The sequence below is a fragment of the Eubalaena glacialis genome, chromosome 13, assembly GCF_028564815.1.
Source record: "Eubalaena glacialis isolate mEubGla1 chromosome 13, mEubGla1.1.hap2.+ XY, whole genome shotgun sequence".
NCBI classification, from domain to species: domain Eukaryota; kingdom Metazoa; phylum Chordata; class Mammalia; order Artiodactyla; family Balaenidae; genus Eubalaena; species Eubalaena glacialis.
In genome coordinates this window covers 38,812,478-38,828,688 of record NC_083728.1, presented here as the reverse complement: position 1 = coordinate 38,828,688, position 16,211 = coordinate 38,812,478, and the positions used below count along the sequence as shown (strand labels likewise).

At 38.1% G+C, this 16,211-nt stretch overlaps 1 protein-coding gene across 9 annotated transcripts in view; it reads left to right on the top strand.

Annotated features, from left to right (window-relative positions):
* The window catches only part of GPCPD1 (glycerophosphocholine phosphodiesterase 1), a 59,552-nt gene extending 44,549 nt beyond the window's left edge, over positions 1–15,003 (top strand). For 8 of the 9 annotated variants that reach the window (XM_061207916.1, XM_061207913.1, XM_061207912.1 and 5 more), the window contains 4 exons: positions 54–190; positions 653–788; positions 1,215–1,375; positions 13,800–15,003. In XM_061207916.1, the coding sequence (XP_061063899.1) occupies positions 54–190; positions 653–788; positions 1,215–1,375; positions 13,800–13,989 (624 nt within the window). In that variant the 3' untranslated portion in view covers positions 13,990–15,003. Of the gene's footprint in view, positions 1–53; positions 191–652; positions 789–1,214; positions 1,376–4,770; positions 4,924–13,799 lie in introns of those variants that run through there. The other variant, XM_061207911.1, reaches the window with a different exon arrangement.
* The last annotated feature ends 1,208 nt before the right edge of the window (positions 15,004–16,211 follow it).

The following is a 16,211-nucleotide window of genomic DNA, read 5'->3' as shown; positions in this document are numbered from 1 at the left end:
CCCTGTGATTCTAAGGTATTTAATGACTTTTGTTTTCCTATTCTTCCATATAGGATGGAATATGGGATGGTAACTTATCAACATATTTTGACATGAATCTGTTTTTGGATATAATTTTAAAAACTGTCTTAGAAAATTCTGGGAAGAGGAGAATAGTATTTTCTTCATTTGATGCAGATATTTGCACAATGTGAGTAATTCAGTTTCTTTCTCCTATACGCTTAGACTGTAGCTAGGACTAAGGGTACAGAGATTGTAGTTGGAGATGGGGAAGTTCCCAGACTTCACCCTTGATTTTTCTCAGTCCCATTGTATATATTCTCTACTGGGATGCCCTCCACACCCGCTGGGTTGTAGCACCTCATGCCTTGTATTTCATTTTACAGATGTATAATATCCTCCTTAACAAATTGTAAGCCCTCAAGGGATTTCTTTTTGCCCATTTCTGAGAATATTTTAACTCTTGTATAGAATAATTTAAATTTTTCTTTTTTTGACTAAAAGGCAATACACGTTAATGGTGGTTATATCTCAGTAATGAGTATGCTTTTAAAATTTTGTTTCTTTATATTTTTAGTATTTTCTATAATTTCAAAACAATATGTATGGTTATCTCCCCAATGAAAAGTATTTTTTAAACTGTCTTTTTTAGGGTTCGGCAAAAGCAGAACAAATATCCCATATTATTTTTGACTCAGGGGAAATCTGATATTTACCCTGAACTCATGGACCTCAGATCTCGGACAACCCCCATTGCAATGAGCTTTGCACAGTTTGAAAATCTACTGGTAAGCTATGGTTGAATATTTTAATATTTATTTTTTAAAAATGTTTTAGAGCACTAGTAAGTAAAGTTATATATTAATTTAACATCTAATTGGTTAGTTTTGACCTATGTATAATGAGCAGGTGGCTCTACTTAAAATGAGGATATTAAATCTCAGACTCTGAAAAACAGTTAAATGACCACCACCAACAAAAATTTTCTTGCAGGCCTAGGTTAAGTAAGTTTTGTAGTTTAGTTTTCTGAGTGGGTTTTATGAATCATCTAAAAGGGTTAGATTGTAAACTTGTTTGATCGCATAAATTGTAAGAAAAAATTCTAACATTTTCTTTCCCTGTCCATTCTGCTTTGCAGCAGGTTCTTATTAGTTATCTATTTTATACATATAATAAGTTTCTTTTTCATGAGTAACTTATCTTTCTTCTTTTAGGGGATAAATGCACATACTGAAGACCTTCTCAGAAACCCGTCCTATATTCATGAGGCAAAAGCTAAGGGACTGGTCATATTCTGCTGGGGTGATGATACCAATGATCCTGAAAACAGAAAGAAATTAAAGGAATTTGGAGTTAATGGTCTAATTTATGATAGGTATTTGTTTTTCATGAAAAATTTTCATGGATTGTTAGAAAAAAAGTAGTAGAATTATCTTAACATTTGTCAGTGGAATTTTTCAAATTTTGAAGTTATACCACAGTCACTTGGGAAGCTTGTTTAAAAATTCAGATGACTGGGCCCTAACCCAGATGTATTGAGTCATCTTGTGGGTGAAGGTGGCTGCCCTAGACCTCTTCTCTGTCTACACCAACTTTCTTGGTGATCTCATCCAGTTCTGTGCCTTTTCATACCTTTGTATATCCCCAACTCAAGCCTTTCCCCTGACCTCTAAACTTTTATATCCATCTATCAACACCTATTCTTCCTATAGACTTCTGATTTCAGTATAAATGACAACTTTCTTTCCAGTTTCTGAGGCCAAATCCCTGGAGTCTTTCATGATTCTGTTCTTTATCTCATACCCAAATCCAGTCAGACAAAATCCAAATCATGTTGATTCTATCTTCGAAATATATCCTGAATCCTTTACTGTTGTCACTCTCCACTAAGCCACATCGTTTCTCAGGCAGATTATGGAAGTAACCTGCTCACTGGGACTGCGTCCACCCATGCACCCTGCTGTCCATTATGGGGGCGGGCAGGACTGAAAACTGAAGTCAGATCATGTTACTGCTTAACCTTCCCCCCCTATTCTGTGTCTCCTAGTGTAAAATCCCACATCCTTAAAAGGCCCTATGTGAGGTGATCCCCGCCCCCGCCCCCAATTGGCCTCCTGCTGTTTCTCTTCTGATAAAGATTTCAGGAAAGACTAAAATGTCACCTTCTTAGCAGGGCCTTCCCCGAATATCCTAATTCAAATCAAAACCTCTACTCACAGTGCACTTCCTGACTTTTCTCCATACATTTACCACCACCTGATATATCCATATATATACTATATTTTACTTATTTTCTCCCCAACCTCCTTTCCCACCCCACCCTCAACACACCCACACAAGCAGAAGCTCCATGAGGGCAAGACTTTGCCTGTTTTGTTCACTGCTGTATCACCAGAGGTTAGATGTAGAAGCTCAAATATTTGTTGAACTAATCTTTTTAAATAAACTCCCTGGGTGTTTAGGATGTAAGTCTGAGATCTCTAAGAGATGAAAAGGTTGCTCAGTGTAAAGAAATTTTGGGTTAGAGGGAATGTCATTTGTTCTGCTGAGGGGATTAGTGGGCTTGCTAATACTTGAGCAGCATCACACAAAGAGTAAGTGATGAAATTGTTACCAGGCCTGCTTTAAAAAATACAGTCGTTGGATTTAGTTTATATTACTGTTTGTTCTATAAAGTTATATCACTTTCTTAATAAAGCTTTTCCCCACCCCAACTATTTTGTCTGAATTAGTCTGGTTTTAAAACTGCCACCAGGATAATGCCTGCCTTTTAAAGTGTTTGGTTAATACTGCTTTAAGTGGCATGATTCATAGCTCTTTTTAATAGACATTTCCAACTTATTAAAGGAAAATTAAAATGTTTAAATTACAATTTGATGGAAGTGCTTTATTTAGCAAATTTTGGAGGAATATTTCTTTGAGGAGGAGGAAGGGATGATTGCAAATATTTTCAGGCAAGAAAAGTATATTGTGAGATTATACTAGGTACGGCGGTTGTAGGGTATACAAATTTTAGTTAGATCCTTCACTTAAAGGGCCTTACTTGGTTGTAGCCAAACACTGACCTTGCAAGGAGAACAGGAAGATACTATGTGATACAAAAGGCCCTAAAGAAAGTGAGTTCTTCCTGGCTCAGGGTCAACAAGAATAATTTTAAAGAGGAAGGATTGAGATGGATTTGGGCGGAGGTGGTGGTTAAATTAGCTTTGACAGGATTTGCATTTTAGGCAGAGGTGCAAGCAGGCACCAGGGCAGGACTGTGTTGAGGGTGTGGAGGATGTTGAGGAGGCAGCCCAGCACTGGCCTCCTGTTCAATCCTGATGAGAGGAGAGGTGGACCGTGTTAGAGTCAAGTCAGTCTTTATTATCCTTGGAAGTTTTTTCTTCTTTTTTCAATTTTAGTCAAAGAACTACATATGTATATATAACCAACCACACTTATATATATGAACTACATATATGTGTGTTGTGTGTGTGTGTATATACTTCAAATAGTTCTACAAGACTTAACAATAAAAACCAACAGTCCTGGGAATTCCCTGGCGGTCTGTGGTTAGGACTCGGCGCTTTCACTGCCGAGGGCCTGGGTTCAGTCCCTGGTCGGGAAGCTAAGATCCCACAAGCTGCGAGGTGCAGCCAAAATAAAAATTAAAACAAACTAGCAGTCCTTATGCCTATCCCTTTCATTGTCTCTAGCTGAATTCCTGTGGCCTAATTGTTTTTGGAACTATTTCTTGGTACTTAAGGTGCTTATGCTGTTATTTTTTCATTATCAAATTTAGACCTATAGAAGGTTTGAATGATAGTGATTCAGAGCCTTTGTTTCATTTTACATGTGGGAGCATTGTGATGTGTTTTAGTTTATCAAAAACCAATTTGTTCTCTTTTACAGAGGCATTAACACAGATTTTACATTTAATCATGGTTTTGTGATATAAGCTGCTATGCTTGATTTGCTGATATTTGGAATTTCTGCATTTGTAGTAATGAGTAAGGTGGCCTTTAATTTACCTTTATCAAATGGTTGTTGTCTAATTTTGGCATGAGGATAATACTTGCCTCGTAGAGTAAATTGAGCAATGTTTCCTCTTTTTATACTGTGTCTGCTCAAATTATTTTTAAAAATTTAGTAACAGACACCCACATTTAAAGAACATTATTATTAGATTTGAACTCCCCTGTGTTCTCCTCTCTAATTCTATGCCCCTACCTCCTCCCTCAGATAATAACTGATAAGCAAGCAATTACTCTTTTTTAAAAGCTTTTAAATTCTTATATCTATTGCTAAACAATGTAACATTTAGTTTTTCATGGCTTTAAGCTTTATTTGTACTCTTTTCCTACTTGTTATATCCTTAAAATCAATCCATTTGTTATGTTTAGCTGTAATTTATTCATCTTCATGGCTGTATGATTCTACCACAATTTATTCTACTATTGGAGAACACTGAGGTGGTTGCCAGGTTTTTGCTATTACAGTGTTTGCTGTAAACATCGTTGACCAGGTCTCCTATGGTATGTGTATAAGTTTCTTTAGGGCAATGACTTAAACCTTTTGACCCCAAAACCAGTTAGAAATGCATTTCACATTGCAGCCCAGTGCACACATAGATACGTATATCTACAAGTGTGTACCTGAAACTAAATTAAAAAGATAATGCCCCTTGAATATTTTATTTATATGTGTGTGCTTTTTAAATGATTGTGCCACTGGCTCACACCTATTTCAATGCTTTTCTTAACTTTCTGAACTGATTTTGTGACCCACTAGGTCTCTAGTTCAGCATGACAAGGCATCCGTCTGTGGGTCAGGCATTGGAAGTACAGCAGGAATATGGGTACATGGAGTGGGCTGTTCTGTGCTCATTGGAGCCTCCTACCAGTTCTCAGGAGTAGACCACCCATAATAAACCTGTCAGGTAGAGTGGACACTGAATCAACACATGTTAAATGGCTCAGGGCACTCTGTCCGTAGGTTTCATAGCTGGTAGGATGGGCAGGGGCCCTCCTGGAGTGATAACCCTGAGCATACGTGCCCACCCACGCAGGCTTCTCCGGTACATATTGTTTGACTTCTTTGGGCACAGCTGCCATGCTGAGCTACAGTTCTTGTGTCAGACCTTCTGTTTCCTTTAGTCCAAATCTTTTTCTCTCTTGCTTTACTGTCATTTTTATGGAACACATCCTTCAGTATCTTCTTGAGAAAGGATGGAGAGTAAATGTTTTTGAGGTCTTGCATGTCTGGAAGTATTGTGGCCAGGCATAAAATTCCATGTTAGACATCATTTTCCTTTAGACTTTTAAAAGCATTTCTCCATCGTCTTCACAATTCCATTGTGCTGTTAAGGAATGTGAAACCATGTTGATTCTTACTCCCTCATATGTGATTTCTTTGTTTCTTCTCTGGAAGTTTGGAGAGTTTTCTCTTTTGTCCCCAGTGTTCTAAACTTTCATAGAGATGGTCTTGTGGGTCTGGTTTTACCCATCATGCTGGACACTTGGCAGCCCTTTTAGTCTATTGATATATGTCCTTGAAGATGTGGAATAGTAAGTGAATTATTTCTTTGATTTTTATTTCTTCCATTTTTCTGAGTTTGTTTTTTTTTCTTTATAGAATCCTTTTGTTGTATATTATACACTCTTGGACAAGACTTAAAATTCTTATCTTTTCTCATATTTTCTATCTTTGTCTTTTCCACTTTCAAAGATTTCCTCAACCTTATCTTCCACTCATCCTATTGAGTTTTTCATATCTGCTATTGTGTTTTTAATTTTCAAGAACTGTCTTTTTTTCTCTGGATTCTCTTTTTTTCTATATATAGTTAAAAAATCCTGTTCTCATTTGATGAAAGTACTATTTGTCTGAAGGCATTAAGGAACTTTTTAAAAAAAATTTTCTTTTGCTTACTATTTTACCTGTTAGAAGCTTTCCTCAGATATTTAGAAATTCTTGGCTGCTTCTTACGATAAGGAATTAAGATCTAAAATGCTTGTTGGAAGCTCTGAGCGTGTGAATAGGGCTTATGGGATTTTACTATGGGGTGATCTGGGTGACTTGTTTGGTCATACATCTGTCAGTAGATTAAAAAACTTTGCTTTTTGACTGGTCAGATTCCTCGTAGAAGACGCTTTAATAAATTCTGCTTAGAGGATACAGGTCTGGTTTCTTGGAGTCAAGTGTGAGAAGAGAGATGGGGGAAGGAGGGCATGTCTCTGTATTTAGCATGTGTTGTATTTGTACCATCTCTAATATCCCTGATGCTGATGGCCATTTTATAAAATGCCCCAAACTCTCTAACCTGGTCTTGTCCTCCATTCCAGATTTCCTGTTTAATTCTGGAAATAAACCTCGACCAAGTGGGGTAAGAGCAGCCTCCGCAGCAGGGAGTAAGAGGAAGGGAACCACTTGCTGCTGCTCAAGCCTTCATCTCGTCCTCCCTCTTTGAGCCCCTTCCTTCCCCCCCAAGTTCTACAGAAGTTTGGGGCTGCTTTTAACTCACCCTTTTCATTTTGTCAACTACTGGCTTGTGGTTTGGCCTATCCATTCTGCTAACTGAAACACTTTGGTATTACTTAATCCATCTGTTTTCTAGCTTCAAAATTCTGTTGTACTGTCTCTTTGGTTCTTCTCATGTTCAGTGAATTTTCTTTTCTTTTTTAAAGATTGGTCGGCATTTTTTTTTTTAATAATTTTTTTAAAAATTTATTTATTTATTTATGGCTGTGTTGGGTCTTCGTTTCTGTGCGAGGGCTTTCTCTAGTTGTGGCAAGCGGGGGCCACTCTTCATCGCAGTGCGCGGGCCTCTCACTATCGCGGCCTCTCTTGTTGCGGAGCACAGGCTCCAGACACGCAGGCTCAGTAGTTGTGGCTCACGGGCCCAGTTGCTCCGTGGCATGTGGAATCTTCCCAGACCAGGGCTCGAACCCGTGTCCCCTGCATTGGCAGGCAGATTCTCAACCACTGTGCCACCAGGGAAGCCCCCGTGAATTTTCTTTTGATACCTTCATTTTATTTTTAACAGAATATAGGGGGTGAACTTAGATGCTTTTGTTCCGTCTGATACCTTGACCCAGAGGTCACTTTTCATTCTCTTATGTATGTCTTTAACAGAAAGTCTTTATGTTAGAATAGTCAAATACTTAATAGAATCAATACTTTAAAACTCTTGTTTAAGAAATTCTTTCCTACTGTGAGGTCATAAAGAGTTAGTGCCTCACATAAATTGTCTGGCTTTCACATTTAAAGCATGAAAGACCTTCCTTTCTCTGCTGATAGGCAATGCTAGTGCCGCCATTGTCACTTGGGGCTTTTTCTGGACTCTCAACTCTAGGTACATCTGCCAGTACTGCATAGCTTTAGGATAATTTTCACACTGGTGAGCAGTCCTTTATTTTATTTTACTTTATTTTATTATTATTTTTTTGGCGGCGCCGCATGGCATGCAGGGTCTTAGTTGCCTGACCAAGGATGAAACCCGTGCCCACTGCAGTGGAAGCTTGGAGTCTTTTTTTGGGGGGGTAGGTATTTTATTTATTTATTTCCTTATTAGTTATCTATTTTATACATATTAGTGAATATGTGTAAATCCCAATCTACCAATTCACCCCCCTCCACCCCGCTTTCCCCCTTTGGTGTCCATACGTTTGTCCTCTACATCTGTGTCTCTATTTCTGCCCTGCAAACAGGTTCATCTGTACCATTTTTCTAGATTTCACATATATGCATTAATATACGATATTTGTTTTTCTCTTTCTGACTTAACTTCACTCTGTATGACAGTCTCAAGGTCCATCCACATCTCTACAAATGACCCAATTTCGTTCCTTATTATGTCTGATTAATATATTCCATTGTATATATGTGCCACATCTTCTTTACCCATTTATCTGTCGATGGGCATTTAGGTTGCTTCCATGTCCTGGCTATTGTACATAGAGCTGCAATGAACATTGGGGTGCATGTTTCTTTTTGAATTATGGTTTTCTCTGGGTATATGCCCAGTAGTGGGATTGCTGGGTCATATGGTAGTTCTATTTTTAGTTTTTTTAAGGAACCTCCATACTGTTCTCCATAGTGGCTGTATCAATTTACATTCCCACCAACAGTGCAAGAGGGTTCCCTTTTCTCCACACCCTCTCCAGCATTTGTTGTTTGTAGATTTTCTGATGATGACCATTCTGACTGGTGTGAGGTGATACCTCATTGTAGTTTTGATTTGCATTTCTCTAATTATTAGTCACGTTGCGCATCCTTTCATGTGTTTGTTGGCAATCTGTATATCTTCTTTGGAGAAATGTCTGTATAGGTCTTCTGCCCATTTTTGGATTGGGTTTGTTTTTTTGATATTGAGCTGCATGAGCTGCTTATAAATCTTGGAGATTAATCCTTTGTCAGTTGCTTCATTTGCAAATATTTTCTCCCATTCTGAGGGTTGTTTCTTTGTCTTGTTTCTGGTTTCCTTTGCTGTGCAAAAGCTTTGCAGTTTCATTAAGTCCCATTTGTTTATTTTGTTTTTATTTCCATTTCTCTAGGAGGTGAGTCAAAAAGGGTCTTGCTGTGATTTATGTCATAGAGTGTTCTGCCTACGTTTTCCTTTAAGAGTTTGATAGTGTCTGGCCTTACATTTAGGTCTTTATTCCATTGTCAGTTTATTTTTGTGTATGGTGTTAGGGACTGTTCTAATTTCATTCTTTTACATGTAGCTGTCCAGTTTTCCCAGCACCACTTATTGAAGACACTGTCTTTTCTCCAGTGTATATCCTTGCCTCCTTTGTCATAGATTAGTTGACCATAGGTGTGTGGGTTTATCTCTGGGCTTTCTGTCCTGTTCCATTGATCTATATTTCTGTTTTTGTGCCAGTACCATATTGTCTTGATTACTGTAGCTTTGTAGTATAGTCTGAAGTCAGGGAGTCTGATTCCTCCAGCCCCATTTTTTTCCCTCAAGGTTGCTTTGGCTATTCAGGGTCTTTTGTGTCTCCATACAGATTTTAAGATTTTTTGTTCTAGTTCTGTAGAAAATGCCATTGGTAATTTGGTAGGGATTGTACTGAATCTGTGGATTTCTTTGGGTAGTATACTCATTTTCACAATATTGATTCTTCCAATCCAAGAACATTGTATATCTCTCCATCTGTTTGTGTTGTCTTTGATTTCTTTCATCAGTGTCATATAGTTCTCTGAGTATAGATAGGTCTTTTGCCTCCTTAGGTAGATTTATTCCTAGGTATTTTATTCTTTTTGTTGCAGTGGTGAATGGGATTGTTTCCTTAATTTCTCTATCTGATTTTTCATCATTAGTGTATAGGAATGCAACAGATTTCTGTACATTAATTTTGGATCCTGCTACTTTAACCAATTCATTGATTAGCCCCGATAGTTTTCTGATGACATCTTTAGGATTTTCTGTGTATAGTATCATGTCACCTGCAAACAGTGACAGTTTTACTTCTTTTCCAATTTGTATTCCTTTTATTTCGTTTTCTTCTCTGATTTCCATGGCTAGGAATTCCAAAACTATGTTGAATAAAAGTAACAAGAGTGGACATCCTTATCTTCTTCCTGATCTTAGAGGAGATGCTTTCAGTTTTTCACCATTGAGAATGATGTTTGCTGTGGGTTTGTCATATATGGCCTTTATTATGTTGAGGTAGGTTCCCTCTATGCCCACTTTCTGGAGAGTTTTTATCATAAATGGGTGTTGAATTTTGTCAAAAGCTTTTTCTGCATCTATTGAGATGATCATATAGTTTTTCTCCTTCAATTTGTTAATATGGTGTATCACATTGATTGATTTGCATATATTGAAGAATCCTTGCATCCCTGGGATAAATCCCACTTGGTCATGGTGTATGATCCTTTTAATGTGTTGTTGGATTCTGTTTGCTAGTATTTTGTTGAGGATTTTTGCATCTATATTCATCAATGATATTGGTCTGTAATTTTCTTTTTTTGTAGTACCTTTGTCTGGTTTTGGTATCAGGGTGATGGTGGCCTCGTAGAATGAGTTTGGGAGTGTTCCTTCCTCTGCAGTTTTTTGGAAGAGTTTGAGAAGGATGGGTGTTAGCTCTTCTCTAAATGTTTGATAGAATTCACTGGTGAAGCCATCTGGTCCTCGACTTGTGTTTCTTGGAAGATTTTTAATCACAGTTTGAATTTCATTACTTGTGATTGGTCTGTTCATATTTTCTATTTCTTCCTGGTTCAGTCTTAGAAGGTTATACCTTTCTAAGAATTCGTCCATTTCTTCCAGGTTGTCAGTTTTATTGGCATATAGTTGTTTGTAGTAAGTAGTCTCATGGTGCTTTGTATTTCTGTGGTGTTCGTTGTAACTTCTCCTTTTTCATTTCTAATTTTATTGATTTGAGTCCTCTCCCCCTTAATGAGTCTGGCTAAAGGTTTATCAAGTTTGTTTATCTTCTCAAAGAACCAGCTTTTAGTTTTATTAATCTTTGCTATTGTTTTGTTTATATTTCATTTATTTCTGCTCTGATCTTAATGATTTCTTTCCTTCTACTAACTCTGGGTTTTGTTTGTTCTTTCTCTAGTTCCTTTAGATGTAAGGTTAGATTGTTTATTTGAGATTTTTCTTGTTTCTTGAGGTAGGATGTATTGCTATAAACTTCCCTCTTAGAACTGCTTTTGCTGCGTCCCATAGGTTTTGGATCGTCGTGTTTTCGTTTTCATTTGTGTCTAAGTATTTTTTGATTTCCTCTTTGATTTCTTCAGTGATCTCTTGGTTATTTACTAGTATTTAGCCTCTGTGTGTTTATGGTTTTTACATATTTTTCCCTCCAATTGATTTCTAATCTCAGCGTTGTGGTCAGAAAAGATGCTTGATATGATTTCAGTTTTCTTAAATTTACCAAGGCGTGATTTGTGACCGAAGATGTGATCTATCCTTTAGAATGTTCCATGTGCACTTGAAATGAAAGTGTAATCTGCTGTTTTCAGATGGAATGTCCTATAAATATCAGTTAAATCTGTCTGGTCTATTATGTTTCTTTATTAATTCTCTGTCTGGATGATCTATCCATTGGTGTAAGTGAGGTGTTAAAGTCCCCCACTATTACTGTGTTACTGTCGATTTCCTCTTTTATAGCTGTTAGCAGTTGCCTTATGTATTGAGGTGCTCCTATGTTGGGTGCATATATATTTATAATTGTTATATCTTCTTCTTGGATTGATCCCTTGATCATTATGTAGTGTCCTTCCTTGTCTCTTGTAACATTATTTTAAAGTCTATTTTATCTGATATGAGTATTGCTACGCCACCTTTCTTTTGATTTCCATTTGCATGGAATATCTTTTTCCATCCCCTCAGTTTCAGTCTGTATGTGTCCCTAGGTCTGAAGTGCGTCTCTTGTAGGCAGCATATATATGGGTCTTGTTTTTGTATCCATCCAGCAAGCCTGTGTCTTTTGCTTGGAGCATTTAATCCATTTACATTTAAGGTAATTATCGATATGTATGTTCCTATTACCATTTTCTTAATTGTTATGGGTTTGTTTTTGTAGGTCCTTTTCTTCTCTTGTGTTTCTCACTTAGAGAAGTTCCTTTAACCTTTGTTGTAGAGCTGGTTTGGTGGTGCTGAATTCTCTTAGCTTTTGCAGTCTGTAAAGCTTTTGATTTCTCTGTTGAATCTGAATTAGATCCTTGCTGGGTAAACTTGCTTGTAGGTTCTTCCCTTTTATCACTTTAAACATATCGTGGCACTCCCTTCTGGCTTCCAGAGTTTCTGCTGAGAAATCAGCTGTTAACCTTATGGGAATTCCCTTGTATGTTATTTGTCAGTTTTCCCTTGTTGCTTTTAATAATTTTTCTTTGTCTTTAATTTTTGTCAATTTGATTACTATGTGTCTTGGCATGTTTCTCCTTGGGTTTATCCTGCCTGGGACTCTCTGTGCTTCCTGGACTTGGGTGGCTATTTCCTTTCCCATGTTAGGGAAGTTTTCGACTCTGATCTCTTCAAATATTTTCTTGGGTCCTTTCTCTCTCTCTTCTCCTTCTGGGACCCCTATAATAAGAATGTTGGTATGTTTAATGTTGTCCCAGAGGTCTCTTAGGCTGTCTTCATTTCTTCTCATTCTTTTTTCTTTGTTCTGTTCCGCGGCAGTGAATTCCACCCTTCTGTCTTCTAGGTCACTTATCCGTTCTTCTGCCTTAGTTATTCTGCTATTGATTCCTTCTAGTGTATTTTTCATTTCAGTTACTGTATTCATCTCTGTTTGTTTGTTCTTTAATTCTTCTAGGTCTTTGTTAAACATTTCTTGCATCTTCTCAATCTTTGCCTCCATTCTTTTTCCGAGGTCCTGGATCATCTTCACTATCATTATTCTGAATTCTTTTTCTGGAAGGTTGCCTATCTCCATTTCAATTAATTGTTTTTCGGGGGTTTTATCTTGTTCCTTCAACTGGGACATAGTCCTCTGCCTTTTCATTTTGTCTGTCTTTCTTTGATAGTGGTTTTCCTTCCACAGGCTGCAGGATTGTAGTTCTTCTTGCTTCTGCTGTCTGCCCTCTTGTGGGTGAGGCTGTCTAAGAGGCTTGTGCAAGCTTCCTGATGGAAGGGACTGGTGAGCTGGGTTTTGCTCTGGTGGGCAGAGCTCAGTAAAACTTTAATCCGCTTGTTTGCTGATGGGTGGGGCTGAGTTCCCTCTCTGTTGGTTGTTCGGCCTGAGTCAACCCAGCACTGGAGCCTACAGGCTCTTTGGTGTGGCTAATTGTGGGCTCCATGAGGGCTCACACCAATGAGTACTTCCCAGAACTTCTGCTCCCAGTATCCTGTCCCCGTGGTGAGCCACAGCCGCCCCCCCCGCCTCTGCAGGAGACCCTCCAACTCTAGCAGGTGGGTCTGATTCAGTCTCCTGTGGGGTCACTGCTAGTTTCCCCTGGGTCCTTGTGCGCACACTACTTTGTGTGTGCCCTCCAAGAGTGGAGTCTCTGTTTCCCCCAGTCCTGTTGAAGTCCTGCAGTCAAATCCCACTGGCCTTCAAATTCTGATTCTCAGGGGATTCCTTCTCCCATTGCCAGACCCCCAGGTTGGGAAGCCTGACGTGGGGCTCAGAACCTTCACTCCAGTGGGTGGACTTCTGTGGTGTAATTGTTCAGTTTGTGAGTCGCCCACCCAGCGATTATGGGATTTGATTTCATTGTGATTGAGCCCCTCCTACCATCTCATTGCAGCTTCTCCTTTGCTTTGGGGTGTCTTTTTTGGTGAGTTCCAGTGTCTTCCTGTTGAGAATTGTTCAGCAGTTAGTTGTGCTTCTGGTGCTGTCGCAAGAGAGAGTGAGCGCATGTCCTTCTACTCCACCATGTTGAACCAATCCGGAAGCTTGGAGTGTTAACCACTGAGACTTCCGGGGAAGTCCCGAGCAGTCCTTTTCATCTTGATCTTTAGTGCTTTGAAGTCAGAACTGGGTATGAATTCCAGCTCTACCGTGTAGTAACTTTCCATCTGTCAAATGAGGCATTGCTGACTGATTAACTTGGAGAGAAGATACTTGAAGAATCACTAATAAGCTACAGATTTCATATTCTATCAATTTATAATCAGCTCTTTTGCTTCAGGGGTACAAAAGGCAGTGCTGCTATTCAGGATTATTGGAAAGACTGGGAGAAGAGAAATATTTTTGAATAGAACTGATGCTTATATCTTTTAAAGAAAAAATAAAAGGACTCTGTAGTATAGGTGTTCTAGGCATTCGGTAAGCAAATTCTCCTGAAAAGGTTAAGTCAGACATGTCCTAAGTAAACCATAAAATTGCCCTATTTTATGTTTTGTGTTTTTTTCATCACAGGATATATGATTGGATGCCTGAACAGCCAAATATATTCCAAGTGGAGCAGTTGGAACGTCTGAAACAAGAATTGCCAGAGCTTAAGAGCTGTTTGTGTCCCACTGTTAGCCGCTTTGTCCCCTCGTCTTTTTGTGGGGAGCCTGACATCCATGTGGATGCCAACGGCATAGATAATGTGGAGAATGCTTAGTGTTTATTGGGCGGAGACCATTCGGGGCATGCATTGCTGTTCTGGGTATTCACTTTTCATCACTGAGCATTGTTTATCTATGCCTTTTAGGTTTTCAGTCCAGTGAAGCAATAATGAAGTATTTTAATATTTCACTACAGTTCTTGCTAGAATTTCAAGTATTCTATTTAAATCACTTGGCCAGGTATAATTACCAGTCAGTCTCTTTACAATGAAAAAATTTATTGGTTGGTAAATATTTTAAACTAAATATGTAAGTTATAATGTTAAACAAATATTCATTAAAAACATAACTTTGAAATTAACTATACAAATATCTCATATTTACACTTATTACAGCTTTTCATTTGATCAGGTCTGAAATATTTAACACTCAAGGAACATGACTATGCATAATTATACCTGACCATGGGAAAAATAAGTACCTCAAATGCATGCATTTGCACTGGTGATTCCAACTGCACAAACTTTTGTGCCATCTGTGTATTTTTCACGTGAATTGACATTCACACCATTTTCATTCAGTATGAACCTTGAGGCTGCTGCCATTTCCCCACTTAACCAAACCAATGCCTGTGTAAATAGCCTAGAGGTGATCCTTGAAAACTTGTTTCATAAATCTTTTAAAAGTTGTTTTGCATAAATATTAAAATTTCAAAAAGCTGCAGGGTAACTAAATGTATAAAATATTAGAAGTATGGATTGAGGACTTAGTACAGTAGATGATAATGTATAAATTCTGTTGAATGCATGCTTTTTGTTTTAAGCATGAGATAGTACACGTTTACTGTAAGTCCTTGCATCTGTGGTGCTAGGTGAGTGTGAGAAGGTGTCAAGGACTGAAAAATAATTTGTTGCCTAAAAAAAAAAAAAAAGCCTATTTGTAGGCATTTTAAATATGCTTAAGTGTCTCTCACTACCTATTACACACCGTTGCTTTGTGGGTTTGTTTTGTGTGTGTGTTGTACGGTAGTTAAATCTCTGTGCAGAGAAATAAATGTCCTGAATTCTTATATTGGTATTCTTTATTGGTTTATGAATATCATGCATGTAATTTATTTAGAAATGCAGAACATTCTATTAAATGTATATGCATGTTGTTAGGATTATACCAAGGTTTCTTTCATTAGAAGCAGATTGTTTTGGCATAACTGTAACTTATGAATGAATGTTGAATAAAATACACAGATTTATTTTCTTCATTATAAAATGAAATTTCAAGGTGTTACTTTTGTAGCATTGGTTCTATATTATTACGAGAAATTGGAATTTAGTGTCTACCCTGAAAGGATGGCTTATTTGCATTTACCTTTTATTGCATGTTCCTCACTAGGCAGTTTATTCATGTATTGACATGATTTGGTAGTAGCTGAGAACCTGAAACTTGGATTATATATTTGTATCTTTTTATTTTTTTAAGCCAAGCAGTGCAGCTTTGGTCAGATCTTAATTGTGTGAAGATAGGCTTTAAAAGCCTATGGTATTGTGTTTGTAACACTGATATTTAATGGAAAATAGTTTAGGAAATGGAGTCTGCTGCAGGGGTTTTATATACTTTTCTCATGTTGAACGAGATTTTCCAACACTTGGTGTGAATTAGGCACTTTTAGAAAACTCCTGAAAAAGAATTACTTTTCTTGATCTGCAGACCTGGTACAGTACAATTACCATTACCTTACAGTAACTTGATTAGCCATATGTGTATTTCAAGTCGTGTTTGTTTGCTCCTCCCCTGTGCCTTTCCAGTTCCAGCTCCATTTTGAAGACCTGCAGATCATGAAAGAACAGGAAAGGAAGTGATGTGGGGGTCAGTTTCCTGAACTGTGTAATTTGCTGAGAAGAGCTTACAACCATTGCTTATGACAAGGACAAAACCTCACTGCTCAGTTTCTTTCCTGTCTCTTCCTGACCTTATAAACACCAGGGTTAGTGGATGATTAACTCACAGCAAGCAGTGGCTCTCGTTTTTATAGGACTAGGTCCTGGCTTCCATATCACTAGCTATTGCCCCATATACTCTGCTCCAGCTACACTGTACCTGTGCTAGGCCCTAGCCACGCCATATTCCTACACTACTTCTGTCTGTAGCCATGTGACTTCTGCCTGGAAGCCTTCTTTTTCCTTGATACTTTCTCCCTGCCAAACTCATTTCTCCTTAAGCCATTCATTGACCTCTCTCCGCTGCACCCTTGCCAAAACTTAAGAAGGGATGAATCCACCTT